Source organism: Schistocerca gregaria, chromosome 1 (genome assembly GCF_023897955.1).
Source record: "Schistocerca gregaria isolate iqSchGreg1 chromosome 1, iqSchGreg1.2, whole genome shotgun sequence".
Classification (NCBI taxonomy): Eukaryota; Metazoa; Arthropoda; class Insecta; order Orthoptera; family Acrididae; genus Schistocerca; species Schistocerca gregaria.
The window spans coordinates 112,571,237-112,586,928 of NC_064920.1; the positions used below are offsets into that span (position 1 = coordinate 112,571,237).

The following is a 15,692-nucleotide window of genomic DNA, read 5'->3' on the forward strand; positions in this document are numbered from 1 at the left end:
CACTCTTGATGGAGCCACTGTGGTGTTTATGTCGATACCTGGTCACGTCGGTCTAACAGGAAACGAAGCCGCTGACACTGCCGCCAAGGCTGCAGTTCTCGTACCTCAGCCCTGTAGTTCTTACATTCCCTCCGATGATCTCTGCGTTGCCGTCTGTCAGCAGGTGGTGTCACTTTGGCATCACCACTGGTTCCTCCCTTAATGGGAATAAGCTCCGGGCTATTAAGCCCCTCTCACCGACTTGCATGTCCTCCTCTTGGCTCTCTTATCGCGAAGACATCTTTTAACTAGGTTGCGTGTTGGGCACTGTCTTTTTGGCCATCGCCATTTGTTAACTGGTTCTTCGCCACCATGTCGTGCACACTCTGCTCGGCTATTGACGGTCCTCACTTTTTTTTTTTTTTTTTTTAGCAACTTACATTCTTGTTTGTTTCTGCCGTCTGCGTTATCGGCCGTTTCAACGAACTACACGCGGACTGTCGACCGCTTTTTACTTTTTATTCGTCTTACCAGTATGGCGAAGGCCATTTAGTTTTTAGTTCTGGACCTCCGTTTCTCTATGGCGTATTTTATTTTTATTTTTTATTCGTCTTACCAGTATGGCGAAGGCCATTTAGTTTTTAGTTCTGGACCTCCGTTTCTCTATGGCGTATTTTATAGACCTGTTTTTAGCTGTCTTCTGTTCCGTCATTTGGGATTGACGTGTAGTCGTTTTTAATTCATCTTTGTTTTCGTCTTCTACAGTTTTGACGTGGGTGCTTATGACAAAACAAAAGAAACAAAAGATCTCTTTGTAAACTCTAACGCCTCTCGACCACAATGTGACAATGATGGTGCACAGGTTTTATAATGCTCCCTCCGCTTTTTTCGAAGCCTCCTTGGATTTAGGGTATGGAGGATGCTCTTCCTCTCTACTACCACCGGGAGTCCGCATCCTTCAACTTTCGTAAAACTTTCTCGACAACTTGAGGTACAGCACCGCCTTGGCTCCGCCCCCGTACCTGCCTGCTCCGCTTTGTTAGCTTCCCAAGGATGGAACCCCTTCTCTCGTTTATCGTCGGGCATTTGCTGCCCTATGCGAACAAATGAAGGATGCCACATTTATTTACACTGACGGGTCAGAAACATCATTTGGTGGTTGGAGTGCCTATATTGTTGGCAACACCCCTAATCGATTTCGGCTCCCGACCAGTGTTCGTTTTTTACTGCGGAGCTTCACGCTGTTCTCCAGGCTGTCCATACGCCGTTCTCCAGGCTGTCCAATATATCCGTCACCATCAGCGGACACAGTATATTATATGCTGAGATTCGCTCAGCTCTCTCCTCAGTCTCCAAGCTCTCTACCCTGTCCACCCTCTGGTCCACCGGATTCAGGACTGCCTCCACTTGCTCCACTTGGGGGGGGCGTGTCTGTGGCGTTCATCTGGATCCCAGGACACGTTGGTATCCGTGGAAACGAGGCGGCCGATATAGCGACCAAGGCTGCAGTCTCTCTACCTCAGCCTGCTGTTCGCATGGTTCCCCTCACCGACCTACAGAGTGTTTTATGTCGTCGTGTTGCTCTTTTATGGCACGCCCATTGGTCTACAATACCCAATAGTAAATCGCTGGAGGTGAAAGCTCTTACCTGTGCTTGGACCTCTTCCTCCCGACATCATCGTCGGGAGGAGGTAATTTTAACTAGACTACGGATAGGACACTGTCTTTTTAGCCATCGACGTCTTTTAAGTGGCGATCCTCCCCCGCTTTGTCCCCATTGCTCTCAACTGTGGACGGTGAGACACCTTTTACTTGAGTGCCCCTATTTTACTCCGTTACACGCTCTTCTACAGCTGTCGCCTGATATATCTTCCATTTTAGCAGATGACACGCGCTCGGCCGATCGCGTCCTCGAGTTTATTAGTGTCAGTGAGATGACGTCGGTCATTTGAAACTCTTTTTGGGGGAACCACCTCCCCCCCCCGTCCCCTCTTCTATAATGTTTTCTAAGCTTTCATTCTGTTTTTTAGTTTGCCCACTTTTTGAGTTTCGCTCCCATTGCTGCTGATTCCATATTTTTTTTTTTTTACCTTTCCCTAAGCCACAGATCGGTCGCTAATGACCGTAGCAGTTTTGCGCCCTAAAACAAAACAAAAAAAAAGAGATACACCTGTGAGAGGGGGCACAAAAGACGTGGAAAGAAGAGAAGGCATTTTTGCAGACAGTGACCACATAGGCAACTAGAAGCGTTATTGTCTGGATTGCTAAGTATAGATAGAAAGGACCGGTACATATCGACACGATCAGTGACAAGCAGTACCCTAGAGGAACCTATCAGAGGGGCGTGAGTAGATTTATGACTCGACAGGACATGGAGATTACACATTTGGAAAAAGTAAGTATGTTCTAGAAAGGAACATTTTTGGCTGCCGGGTATTCCTTTTGTTTGGCTTATCAGGGTGTCACACAACACGGACGAAAGTTACTAACAAATAATTCGAATGGTGATACGAAGGGACTTATAGAAACATTTGCTAAGCTTTGAGGCAAGATACTCCTTTGTGACACACTAGGCCTTCTAGGCCTCAGGTAAAGCATACCAGCATCTGACGGTAGTTCACTGAAGACACTGGTCTAAGGTTAGGCAAAGACAGCCAGAGACATTGCCAGTAGGTGTCAGTAGTAGCCTAGCTGAGCACTGCCGCAGCCACCGCCCGCACGCGCCGCCTGCTGACGTCAGTCGCAAACACATGGTACCACAGCAGCCCATGACTACCACACCCGTGACTACTGACCGACCGCCGTGTGATGATGACAGGCACCAAAATTCTGCAGAAACACTCCGTCTGCCAGTAGTTTGTTCGTCTGAAAGTCATAACTAACACACAGGTAAGTGACCCTGAGACAATTATTAACTCAATGCTATATTCTTGTTTTTTATCTGTATGTGTCATGGAAATATGTGAATTGCTTGAGAGAAACATACTAAGTAACATTCAAACATTCCAAGGAAAGTAGATAAAGTTTTAGTATTACTAACTTCAAAATTTATCGCACTCTTAACTACTTTCCTGCGTCTGGCGTAGCTAATCGTTTTCTATGATATTAACTGCAAAAGCCGAAACCAAATGCGTTACTTATCATTAGTAAAGGTATGTAATAAATCCATTACCATGTAAATTAATTTACAGAGTAAATGTAACAAATTTCTTTCAACAACTTCCATGTTTTTCGGGGAACAGCTTTCGTTTATTTTTAAATAAGTCTTGCTACTCTACCTGGAAGGCTGTCTATAGCTGTAATACAATGCTTAACTTTCTTGTTTGCATTGAAGCTATATAAAAATTTTATGTCTGTCCTGTTCCTATCTATAGAAACGTATATCCTGCTTGTGAACATATTTTTCTGCATGTGTAAAACTCAACACACGTTTTCTATCTTGAGTGATTCCTAATATGAAAACGAGGCTTTCTGCAAATTGTATTAGGCAGAAAGAAACGTATTTTGTTGCACAGTTAATGCTGTTAAGTCTTGTACGAACCAAGACATTGAAACAAAAACCATTTTTAAATGGCATGCGGTACTCCTTTTACCGGCATTGGAAAGAAGAGCCTAGTGATACGGCGGTTCTTGGTATCAAAACATTTCAGAAAAGTACCGGAGAAGTGTTTCATAACTGAGGAACGAGACGGCAGGAATTCGCTGCTGTGGTGTAAATATTGACCAACGGGGCTCCCGTACAAGGTTCCACAGTCTTTCTTGATTCAGTTCTTACAAGTGTCGCAAATCTCTGTGTCCTTTATTCCCATTTCTTCCAGATCCCTTTGTTCCACTGCGTCCAACATATGTTGGTTCCACATGTGGTTGGGGGCTGTGCCCATAATGCTCCAAACATATCCCATTGGGAGACATCTGGCGACGTGGATGACTATGGTAGGATTTGGAAAGCACGAAGATAAGCAGTGGAAACTGTCCCATAGTACAGGCAGGTATTATCTTGCTGGAATGTTAGCCCAGGATGGCTTGCCATAAAGGGCACCAAAACGAAGCGCAGAAGACCATCGATGTACCGATGTGCTGTATGTGTGCCGCAGATGAAAACTTGAGATCTTACTATGGAGAGAAATGGCTCCGTAGACCATCACTCCTGGTTCTAGGGCTGTATAGTGGGTAACAGGTTGGAATCCCACCGCTGTCTTGGGGTGTCTCCAGACACGTCTACAGTCTGGAACACCATTGACTGGAGTATAACTTTCTTCAGTGATGAGTTACACTTCGAAGTGAGCTCTGACGAACAACGAAGAGTTGTCTGGAGATGACCCAGACAGTGGTGGGATGCCAACTTCACTGTCGCCCGCCATACTGCTTGACAACCTGGACTGATAGTCTTGGGTGCCCTTCTTTTCACAGTAGGAGACCTTTGGTTTTCAACCTCGACACCGTTACAGCACAGCTGTACGTCGACCATATTCTACATTACGGTTTGTTGCCGTTCATGGTAAGCCATGCTGGGTTTTCATTTTAGCGATGTAATTCCCGTCCGCACAGGGCGAGAGTTTGCTACTACTTCACTTCGAGGTTGCCAAACCCAACATTGGTCATCAAGATCGCCGGATCTTTCCCCAATTGAGAACGTTTGCAGCTTAGGGGTTCTGACCACCTAACGCACCACCTGGACAGAATTGGGCATGATGTCCCACAGGAGGACATCCAACAACTGTATCAATCAAGACAGGCTGAACAGCTGCTTGCATAATGGTCAGAGGCGGACCAATGCGTTTTTGAATTGTTCAGTTTGTGGAGGTCCCTCTCTTGAGTAAATCAACAGATTTTTTTCTTAAATGTTAGTCATTTGTTTGTCTATACATATATAAATCACATGTACCGAGTTCCATCCCATTCTACTAATTCGTACGTGATGCGTCGTTTGATGTGTTAGAGTGTGTCATCTAATGTGTTAGCCTCGCCTAGTCCGTTCCAAATATGTGTCCGAAGAACAAGCTCCTTCTGTTCTTGATCATTGCTGAAAGCCTCGTTGCGATATCTTCCACAAATTGTGATACAGGAGGGCTGCTATGTCTAGCGCGACTCGGCCAGTGTAATCGATCCACAGGTTCGACTACATCCTTGCCGTGTCAAGCTGGATATAGAGCGTGTGCCGAACGCCTTGCTGGCACCTCTCGTGTGTCTGCAGGGGCATGCTGTGCGCCAGGGCAGAGGAGGGCAAGTCGCTGTGCTTCGGCGACGGCGGCGCGCCGCTGGTGTGTCGCGGTCTGCTGCTCGGCGTCTCCAAGGCGCTGGTCGACGCCGACCCATCGAGAGACGAGCTGCTCAAGAGCCCGGAGCAGCTGCAGCAGGTCGCCTGCGGCGGAAACCGCACCTTCATGGTGAGTCCCCACCCGTCTCAATCACTCTGTAAGCTAATGCACACCACATGGAAGAGCTCACTTGCTACCAATGCTAGTCAGTCAGTCACAGTCATCTTCGTCAAATGTAGATAGCGTAAATGATTGACTGAATCTGCATCAGTGTCGGTTAGACCGTCAGCGAGAGCGCACTGATAGTTCCTGTTACTAATAAGGCGAGTATACCATTCGCTTGTTACATATTTTTACGAGCTTAAAACAGGAGCGACTTATTTTCAGTTACCTGGGTAGTTAATAGATTATTTCTGTAAACTCTTGTGTGTTTACCTAGGCACAACCTTTTATTTCAGTAACAGTGCGGTGAACAGTACCGCAGTTGCTATCGACCCTCGTATCGTACAGGCTTTTGTTTGTTTGGCTAGAACAGCTCAGTCTCGGTTAGACCGTCAGGGAGAGACCACCTCGAATTCCTGCTGTTAATAAGGCGAGTACACCGCTCGTTTGTTGCATATTTCTACAATCTTCAAACAGGAGCGACTGCAGTAATGGATAGGAACTGTGATTGTTGTGTACAGACGCGAGTTGAGTTGGCGACCCTTCGCTCACAGCTCCAGGCTGCTTTGGCTTCCGTCACACAGCTTGAAGCTGCTGCCAAGGGGCGCCACTGTGGGGGATCGAACGCGGGGATGCGAGGGACGTCGAGCATGTCCCACGCGTCCTCTGATCGGTCCACTGCTGTGGCTGCCCCGGGTACTGCCTGCACTGAGGTTGACCCCTCACCCGTGGTCGAGTGGGAGATCATTCCAAAGTCTGGCAGGCAGCTAAAAAACATTCCAAGGGCCCAATCCTACGTAGGGCCTCCACGGTAGTTTGATGAACAGATTTCGTGCGTTATCCGTGGCTGACGATGACTCTGAGCCGGATGCAGTCGTCCACATTGTTCCAAAGGAAGCTTTTCGGCATGCTAGGTCTGGGCACTCACAGACGGTGGGTTTGCTGGTAGTTGGGAGCTCCAAAGCTAGGCTCGTCATGGGACCCCTTAGGAACATGGCTGCCAAGGAGGGGAAGGAAGCCAGGATGCACTCCGTCTGCATTCCGGCGGGAGTCATTTGGGATGAGCAAAGGGTGCTTCCGGATGCCATGAAGAGTACAGAGTACCGCTAAGAGCAGGTGGTTGCTCATGTCGGTACCAATGACGTGTGTCGCTTTGGATCTGAGCAGATTCTGTCTGGTTTCAGGCGGCTAGCGGAAATGCTAAAAACTGTCAGTCTTGCTTCCGAGATTAAGGGTGAGCTGACCATCTGCTGCATCGTCGATAGAACCGACTGTGATCCTTTGGTGCAGAGCCGAGTGGAGGGTCTGAATCAGAGGCTCAGGCGCTTCTGTGACCGTGTAGGCTGCAGATTCCTTGACTTGGGCCATCGAGTGGTGGGGTTTCGGGTTCCGCTTAATAGGTCAGGAGTCCACTACACACAGGAGGCGGCTACACGGGTAGCACGGGTTGTGTGGAAGGGACTTCGCGCTTTTTTAGGTTAGAGGGTCTCAGGGAACCACAGAAGGGACGTGTGTCTAAAAGTGGGCAGGTAAAACACAGTAAGGTAGTTGTAGAAACGATTGGTATTGTAGTTGTAAATTGTCGTAGCTGTGTTGGGAAAGAAGCAGAGCTTCAGGCCCTAATAGAAAGCACTGAAGCTCAAATAGTTATAGGTACAGAGAGATGGCTAAATCCGCAAGTAAGTTCAGCCGAAATTTTTTCAAACGATCTAACAGTGTTTAGAAAGGATAGATAATATACAGTTAATGGTGGAGGATGTATTGCTGTCAGAGGTAGTTTGCCTTGTAGCGAAATTGAAGTAGATAGTTCGTGTGAAATAGTACGGGTAGAGGTTATACCTGACAATAGGACTAAACTATTAATTGGATCGTTTTACCAAACACCCGGACATAAGGTATTGTTGCTGAACAGTTCAAAGAAAACTTGAGTCTCATTTCGAATAAGTACCCCGCTCATACAATTATAGTCGGTAGTGACTTTAATCTACCCTCGATATGCTGGAAAAATTATACGTTTAAAGCCGGCGGCAGGCATAAAACATCTTCCAAAGTTGTACTGGATGGATTCTCAGAAAATTATTTTGAACAATTAGTTCATGAGCCTACTCGAAGCGAAAATGGTTGCGGAAGCACACTTGACCTCTTAGCAACAAATAATCCTGGACAAAAAGTGAGTATTTTGACGAATACAGGGATTAGCGACAACAAGCAGTTGCTGCTAGGCTGAATACCGTAACACCTGCAACCACCAAACACTAATGCAAAGTATATCTATTTCAAAAATCCGATAAAAATGATCTTAACGCCGTTTTAAGACAGAGTCCTCACTCCTTCCGATCTTATCATGTAAGTGTAGAAAAGTTGTGGAATGTTTTCAAAGAGATAGTATCGACAGCAATTGAAAGATATATACCACATAAATTAATAAGTGATAGTTCTGATCCCCCATCGTACACAAAACGGGTCGGATCGTTTTTGCAGAAGCAACGAAAAAAGCATGCCAAATTTAAAATAACGCAAAATCCCCAAGATTAGCATAGTTTTACAGAAGTTCGAAATTTGACGCGTGCGTAAGTGTGAGATACTTTTAATAATTTCCACAATGAAATTCTGTCTCGAAATCTGGCAGAAAACCCAAAGAGATTCTGGTCATACATAAAGCACGCCAGTGGAAAGACGCTATCAATACCTTCACTGCGCGATAACAACGGTGAAATCACTGATGACAGTGCCACTAAAGCAGAGTTATTAAACACGATTTTCCGAAGCTCCTTCACCAAAGAAGACGAAGTAAATATTCCTGAATTCCAATCAAGAACAAATGCCAAAATGAGAAACATAGAAGTAGATATTCTCGGTGTAAGGAAGCAGCTTAAATCACTTAATAAAGGCTCGCAGAAAGATCCATACCTAAAGACTGGGAAATTTCTCAAGTCACACCAATACCCAAAAAGGAAAGTAGGAGTAATCCGCTGAATTACAGACCTATATCACTAACGTCGATTTGCAGTAGGGTTTTGAAACATATACTGTATTCGAACATTATGAAGTACCTCGAAGAAAACGATTTATTGACACATAGTTAGCACGGTCTCAGAAAATATCGTTATTGTGAAACACAACTAGCTCTTTATACTCATGAAGTAATAAGTGCTATCAAAAGGGGATGTCAAATTGATTCCATATTTTTAGACTTCCAGAAGGCTTTCGATACCGTTCCTCACAAGCGTCTTCTAACCAAACAGCGGGCCCTGGAGTATCGCCTCAGTTGTGCGACGGGATTCGTGATTTCCTGTCAAAAGGTCTCATTTGGTAGTAATAGACGAAAAGTCATCGTTTAAAACAGAAGTATATCATCCGTTCCCTAGGGAATTATTATAGGCCCTCTTTTGTTCCTATCTATATTAATGACAAAGGAGACAATCTGAGTAGCCGTCTTAGATTGTTTGCAGATGATGCTGTCATTTACCGTCTTGTAAAGTCATCAGATGGCCTAAACGACTTGCAAAGTGATTTAGATAAGATATCTGTATGGTGCGAAAAGTAGCAATTGACCCTGAATAAGGAAAAGTGTGAAGTTATTCAAATGAGTACTAAAAGAAATCAGCTAAATTTCGATTATGCGATAAGTCACACAAATCTGAAGGCTCTAAATTCAACTAAATACTTAGGGGCTACAATTACTAATAACCTAAATTGTAACGATCACGTAGATAAGTTTGGGGGTAGAGCAAACCAAAGACTGCGATTCATTGGCAGAACACTTAGAAGGTGCAACAGGTCTACTAAAGAGTAGAGTCTGCTTACACCACTCTTGTCCGCCCTATTCTGGAGTATTGCTGTGCGGTGTGGGATCCGCATCAGGTGGGACTGAGGGATGACATCGAAAAAGTACAAAGAAGGGCAGCTCGTTTTGTATTATCGCGAAATAGGGGAGATAGTGTCTCAGACAAGATTCGTGAATTGGAGTGGCAATCATTAAACTAAGGCGTTTTCGTTGCGATGGGACCTTCTCATGAAATTCCAGTCACCAGTTTTCTCGTCCAATTGCGAAAACATTCTGTTGGTACCCACATACATAGGGAGATCATCACGATAAAATAAGAGAAATCACGTGCCGTTCGAAAGTGGAACGGTAGAGAGACAGCTTGAAGGTGGTTCACTGAACTCTCTGCCAAGGACTTTATTGTGAACAGCAAAGTAATGACGTAGACGTAGACATAGATGTACACTCTCACCTACATCTACATCTTTATCTTTACACTGAAAGCTACTTTATATTTTTGGACATCTACGTTTATATGTACATTTATACTCTTCATGCTATCTCATACTGCATCTACATCTACAACTTCATATTAATCTTCATTTTCATATTATCTTAATCTTCATTTCACATATACGTCCACATATGCAAGCTACATTACAGTTCCTCTACATTTAATTAGGTCGCTGGAGAGTGTTGACTGCACATGTGCACACACATATCACCTAATTTGTGTAAATTACGGGGGGGGGGGGGGGGAGGCAATGAGCTCCGACGTCACATTGAATTACATCCCAGATATATTCGATTGGATCCAGACCTGGCGATTTGGGCAGCCAGTACATCAGTTGGAACTTGCCTCTGTGTTTCTCGAACCACTCCATCACACTCTTGGTCTTGTGACATGGCACACTATCTCGTTGAAAAATGCCAGTGCCGTCAGGAAACCCGATTGTCATGAAGGGGTGTACGTGGTCTTCAACCAGTGTACGATGCTCCTTGGCCGCCATACTACCTTGCACGAGCTCCACTGGCCCAATGGCTGACCACCTGAATGTTCCCCAGAGCATGATGGAGCCGCTGCCAGCTTGTCTCTGTCCCGCAGTACAGGTGTCAATAAGCTGTCCCCTGGAAGATGACAGGTTTGTACTCCCACTTCGACATGATGAAGAAGGTGTCGGGATTCATCAGACCAAGCAACGCTTTGCCACTGCACCAACGTCCAGTGCCGATGGTCACATGCCCATTTCAATCGTAATTGCCGGTGTCGTGGTGTTATCGTTGGCACATGCATGGGTCGTCGTCTCTGGAGGCCTGGCGTTTGTAATCTTCGGTGCACTGTGTGAACAGAAATACTTGTACTGTGTCCAGCCTCAAATTCTGTTGGTTTCACCTTGAAGATACTCACCACAACGTCCCTCGAACACTCGACAAGTCGTGCAGTTTCTGAAATGCTTGTGCCGAACTTCCGGGTCATCACACTCTGGCCTCAGTCAAACTCAGATAGATTCCGCGTCTTCCTCATTCTGCACACGGACAGCACTCTCTCTGATACTATAAGCACTACATGCACCGTGCGTATGTCTGAGTAGCAGTCGCTCGTCACCAGGTGGCTCTGCCATCGCCTGGACGGATTTATATCGATAGTAGTTCGGTGGTCAGTACGTTCTGAGTGATCGGTGTACATGTCTGTGTCTACATCTACATTCACTTCTACGTCTGTGTCTACCTTCTACAAGCTGCCTTACATTGCATCTACATCTGCATCCAATTCTATAACTACACCTGTAGCTGCACGGACATTTATATCTTCATCTGTACCCTGTAATCTACCTTTGCATGTACATCTACATCAGTGCTTTAGTAGTTGCTTTGAAGTACACCTTCATGTACATTTTCATCTTTATCATATTATTCATCACACATACACTCTGCGATCCCCTACTATGTGTCGCGGAGGAAACATTCTGTACCGCCGTCATTTTCCACACGCTTCCCTGTTTGCGATGCGTATGCAGCTGTAACCACTGTCGGTAACTATCTGTATGAGCTCTTAACAGTGTAGGAAAATTAGACTTTTACTGGCCAATAAAAATACACAAGCTGGAAACAATTTTTACTAACTTTAGGTACCCCAGATAAATGTTAAATGAGTATGCAACGATTTCTGGCTTGTGATAAGCTTTTGAGGACCGAAAAACTACGAAATTTTTCGACTTTTTTCAGTTCTTCGCTTTTAAATCGAAAACGATACACCCTACCGAAAATTACTGAAATACCGGGAAAAAACAGTAAAATTTCGCTGCGAATGACCTACTTAAATGTTAAAATCGGTTCAGCAGGTTAGCCACAATCTATAGTCAGAGATTGGCAATTTTTGTCAACTTAGCGGTAAAGTTGTAGAGCATCAAATTCTAACCAAAAAGAGCTTCCTAAATTTTAAAATTCAATCACTCCTTTGCAAATACAAATAAAAACTTGAAAGTATTCGTAGCGCTAAATTTCTGCTAAGACTCTTTTGTTAAATGAAGTTATATTCTGTCCTCAACTCATCCACATTCGTCCAAGTATTTATATTTAAGGGCAATTTAATTAGGTACCTACGAACGTAAGAAGTTAGCTCTATGTGTTAAAATTAACTGTCACGGCAGTCGAAGATGATAATAAGCGAATTTACAAATAAACAAAGGATATGAAACGTTTTATTAATGGAAAAATACTGCAAATTACAATATAAAATTGATGAGGGACACATTTTTACGAACATTTTTGAGGCGATTCCATTAGAGTACAGTTCACATTTTGACATTTCTCTGTGTTTCTAGGACGATGATCCCGGGGAAGGAAAATCCAGTCCTTTGCCTTCTTGTGGCATGGGATCTAGCTCGAATTCCTCTTCCACGATGTCAATCTCATTGTCGATATGCGTCGAATCAAGGAAGATGTCTTCTTTTAGAGAGTTAAAATATAAAATCCCCTTGCAGTTATTGCATATAGCCGAGCACTTTACTGACGCTTTCTTGCAGAAACAATCTGTTTGGCATCAAATCTTACGCGTGTGGAATAGTGTGATGAGCAGTTCGTGGGATATGGGCGGTTGGGTAGTTGCACTGCCAGATCTGAATTTGCAAGCAGACCGTTACGGAGTTCTGACGCACGGTGGCTTCGGTGGGAGGCAAACATACCAAACTGAAGTTATTGTATCTCTATACACCTCTCTGGTACAGTAGCAGACGAATTTTATTGAAATGTTGAAAGCTGCCACCCGTGTATAAACACGCAAAGAACTTAACTTGTGCCTCACCGACCTTATCAGGAGTGGCGTAAAATTCGATTTTACTATATCTAGGAAATGTAGATTTGGTGTCACAGCCATTGAAAACATAAAGAAATAACGCATGTTTTTGACTTCTTGAGAAAGCTCAAAACTGTTGCCAGTGTAAATGAATATTTCGTGGTTCCCTTTTCCAGGTTTCAAAAGGAAGCTATTGGTGCCGGGCTCTTTACGCTGACAACTATTAGCTATGTTGTCAGTTAGTAGCACCAAGAAATTAATATTTTCACAACATTGGACGTTGCCTGCCTGTCTCGATTTTTGGATGACTTATCCAACAATCAGGGGGTTTGTGTCCTCAGTGGACTGTTTGACTCTTCACCACATACTTTTCCCGCCAACCCTGAGATAAGATGTGTATAGTTAAGCACGTTTATTAAGAAACAATATTTTGGCACAGTTGATGACATTCTCTAATCAAATAACACATAAGCGGATGACATAGCGAGGGTTCTTCTGGCACGTTCAGCAGATTTTGTGCTTTTTTCAGCTCTCTCCTCAGCGTATCCATCAATCACTGTAGTATAATTGTAGTGTTCTTGAAGATAGTATATGTACTTTATAAGGATGGAGGAAACCATTTCATCAGTATGCCAGGCAAGTCGGTGTAAGGCGAACCCGGCGTAGGACAAAGTCCGAATTGCTTGTGATTTTAACACTGGCTGGGTTGAACAGTTTAGAAAGATTTGCATCTCTTGTCTTGTACATTATTTCGTCCTCATTAAAATGAGTTAATGTATATGGGGTTAGTTTTGAGAGGAGGTATGACTCGAGGTATTGTGGTGACTCCATATGGAAAGCGACTGACAGGGAGGGAGCAGTCCAACATTCATCTTGACTGTTCACTTCACGTCTCGTAGGGATACTACTCGGTTCTTCCTCGGGAAATGGACTTCCTTAAAGGTTTACCCTTGCATATTTTGAAAAATGAACACAAAACACTATAAATTACCTACTTCAATAATTAAAGTAGTAAATAGAGCTAACTACCTAGGTAGATAGGTCTCAAACTAAATTACCCTTAAATTTAAATATTTGGACGAATTAGTATGATTAGTGTATCAGAAGTAATTTCATTTCACAAGAAAATATGATGAGGAACCAGTGCTAGGTATACTCTCACGTTCTTATCCGTATCTCTGCAAAGGAGTGAATGGATTTCAAAATTTACGAGCCCTTTTTTACGACGAATTTGATGCTCTACAACTTCCACCTATGAAACTTTTGACTTGATGTAGCCGTTTCTTGAGTCAAGGACGTTGGAACATGAGCATAAATCACTTTTCCACCAAGATGGTAAAAATTGCCGAATATACGAGCATCACTTATGGCTAAGGATAAACCGATTTCAACTTTTAAGTAGCTCATTATAGGCTAAACTGTATTCTCTTCCATTTAGTTTTTTTTGGATGTATCGGTTTGGAGTTATAAGCGACAAACTAAAAAAAATGTGGTTTTTCGGGCATAAGAAGTGTAGCGCAAGCCAGAAATCGTGGCACACTCTTAACTCCTATATGGAATGCCTAACGCCAATTAAAAATATTTCCATCTTGTTCATATTTATTGCTCAACGCGACCTTTTTCTGGTTAAATTTTTTGTGCTATATGTCTGGTTTCCTAGTCGTGGAGAAGCCACGAGAAGCATTTGGCAGGAAATAATATGTTGCCCAACACTTCACAGAGCGTGCAATTTTGGTTATTGTGCACTTGCAAACCGGCCTCGTCCTGCTGTTGATTGTTACATCCACCCCATCTCTTCCATTAATCATAGATTTTAAGTGACCCTAATTAATGAAAAATAGCTAAGAAGCTAACAAGTGACATACAGTCAATAAATCTGAACTCCTGTGTGAATCTTCCAATGAATAACAGTGATAATTTCGTCAACACACAGAAATCAGTTGCAAACGGAGACTTATATTTGACTTTAACCTCTAAGTCCACATGGGAAATGCTATTCCTTTTACTAAAGAAGATACGTTTGGCTAGATACAGGCGGGCTGTGAGAGGAGGAAGAGGCCATCATTTCTCCAATTGAGGTCAAATGTTAAGCAAGGTTTAACGATGAGGACATTAAAAAGAAGTTACAATTCATTATCACACTTGACACAAACATCCATGTGCCACCATATCATTCACCAATGATACTCCTTTTGTAAAACGTTTGTGAGTTATACCTAACACGACACAATATCAGTCCAGATATGCCAACAGACCCTTTAACTCCTCACCGAACGCCCACACTGTCCATCACACTGCACAGCATATAAATCCGAATCATACTTGAGGATATGTCACTCACGGTGACATTAGTCCAAATAAAAAAAAAAAGGTAGTGCTTTTGCCGAAAATGGTGAGAGGTAGGCATGAAGCCTGTAAAAGAAGGAGGAGGCGATTATTTCTCCAGTTTAGGAGAAAAACAGGCAAGTTGAAGCGGAGGACGCTAAAGCGGGTACTCGGACTCAATACTGTCAGATCCCGTTAAAAGTGATGCATGCTACAATGAAGAGATGTCCCCAGGAAGCCGAAATAAGAGTAGAACCTTATTACACAGTACCTTAAGCAAATACTGCTGAGACACCTTCTGAATTAATAGAAGTAAAGATGGTCTTGACATGAAGATAAGAGTATAACACAAACGTAATAACTGTTCCTACATCTCGAAGCAGAGTTTACTTTCTGTCCTAGTAGAGTAACACCGGCGGATGTCAGAGTCCGTATACTCCATGGACGAAGCACCTCGGAGGGTTGGAAGTGGTATGTGAAGACGTAAGGTCTGACAAACGTGGGGCGTGGGAACAACTTACTCTGTCAGCTCTTAACCCAGAGAACAGTAACTGTCAACATCCAGTATCAAATGACTGGAGAGCGGCTGGACTGCATCCTGTGAGGCCGACCAACAGGAAGATGCGCGGAAATCGTGCCAGTGTGAAGAGGCTCGAGGTGGCGAGCTAGTGCCAGAGGTAACATCACTATATCTGGCGGATTTGGTGCACCCTGACACAGCAAAGGCTGCTGCAGACTGCGCCTAGAGATGGCGGAAACTGCGGTACAGAGCTGTGTTGTTGGTGGCTCGTTCCAAAGGCGCCAGCACACTTCTCTTTCCTGCGAAGGAGAGATGGTGGAGCTATCCCAATTTATTACCACAGTGGACATAAACTTTCGCTTGTCACAATGTGCTGCACAATCCATA

General features: G+C 44.0%; 1 protein-coding gene across 1 annotated transcript in view; it reads left to right on the top strand.

The window, feature by feature from the left end:
- The window catches only part of LOC126281580 (prostate-specific antigen-like), a 51,274-nt gene extending 38,587 nt beyond the window's left edge, over positions 1-12,687 (top strand). Inside the window, exons 4-5 of the mRNA XM_049981058.1 lie at positions 5,174-5,366; positions 12,637-12,687. Coding sequence (XP_049837015.1) covers positions 5,174-5,366; positions 12,637-12,687 — 244 coding nt within the window. The remainder of the gene's footprint in view (positions 1-5,173; positions 5,367-12,636) is intronic.
- The last annotated feature ends 3,005 nt before the right edge of the window (positions 12,688-15,692 follow it).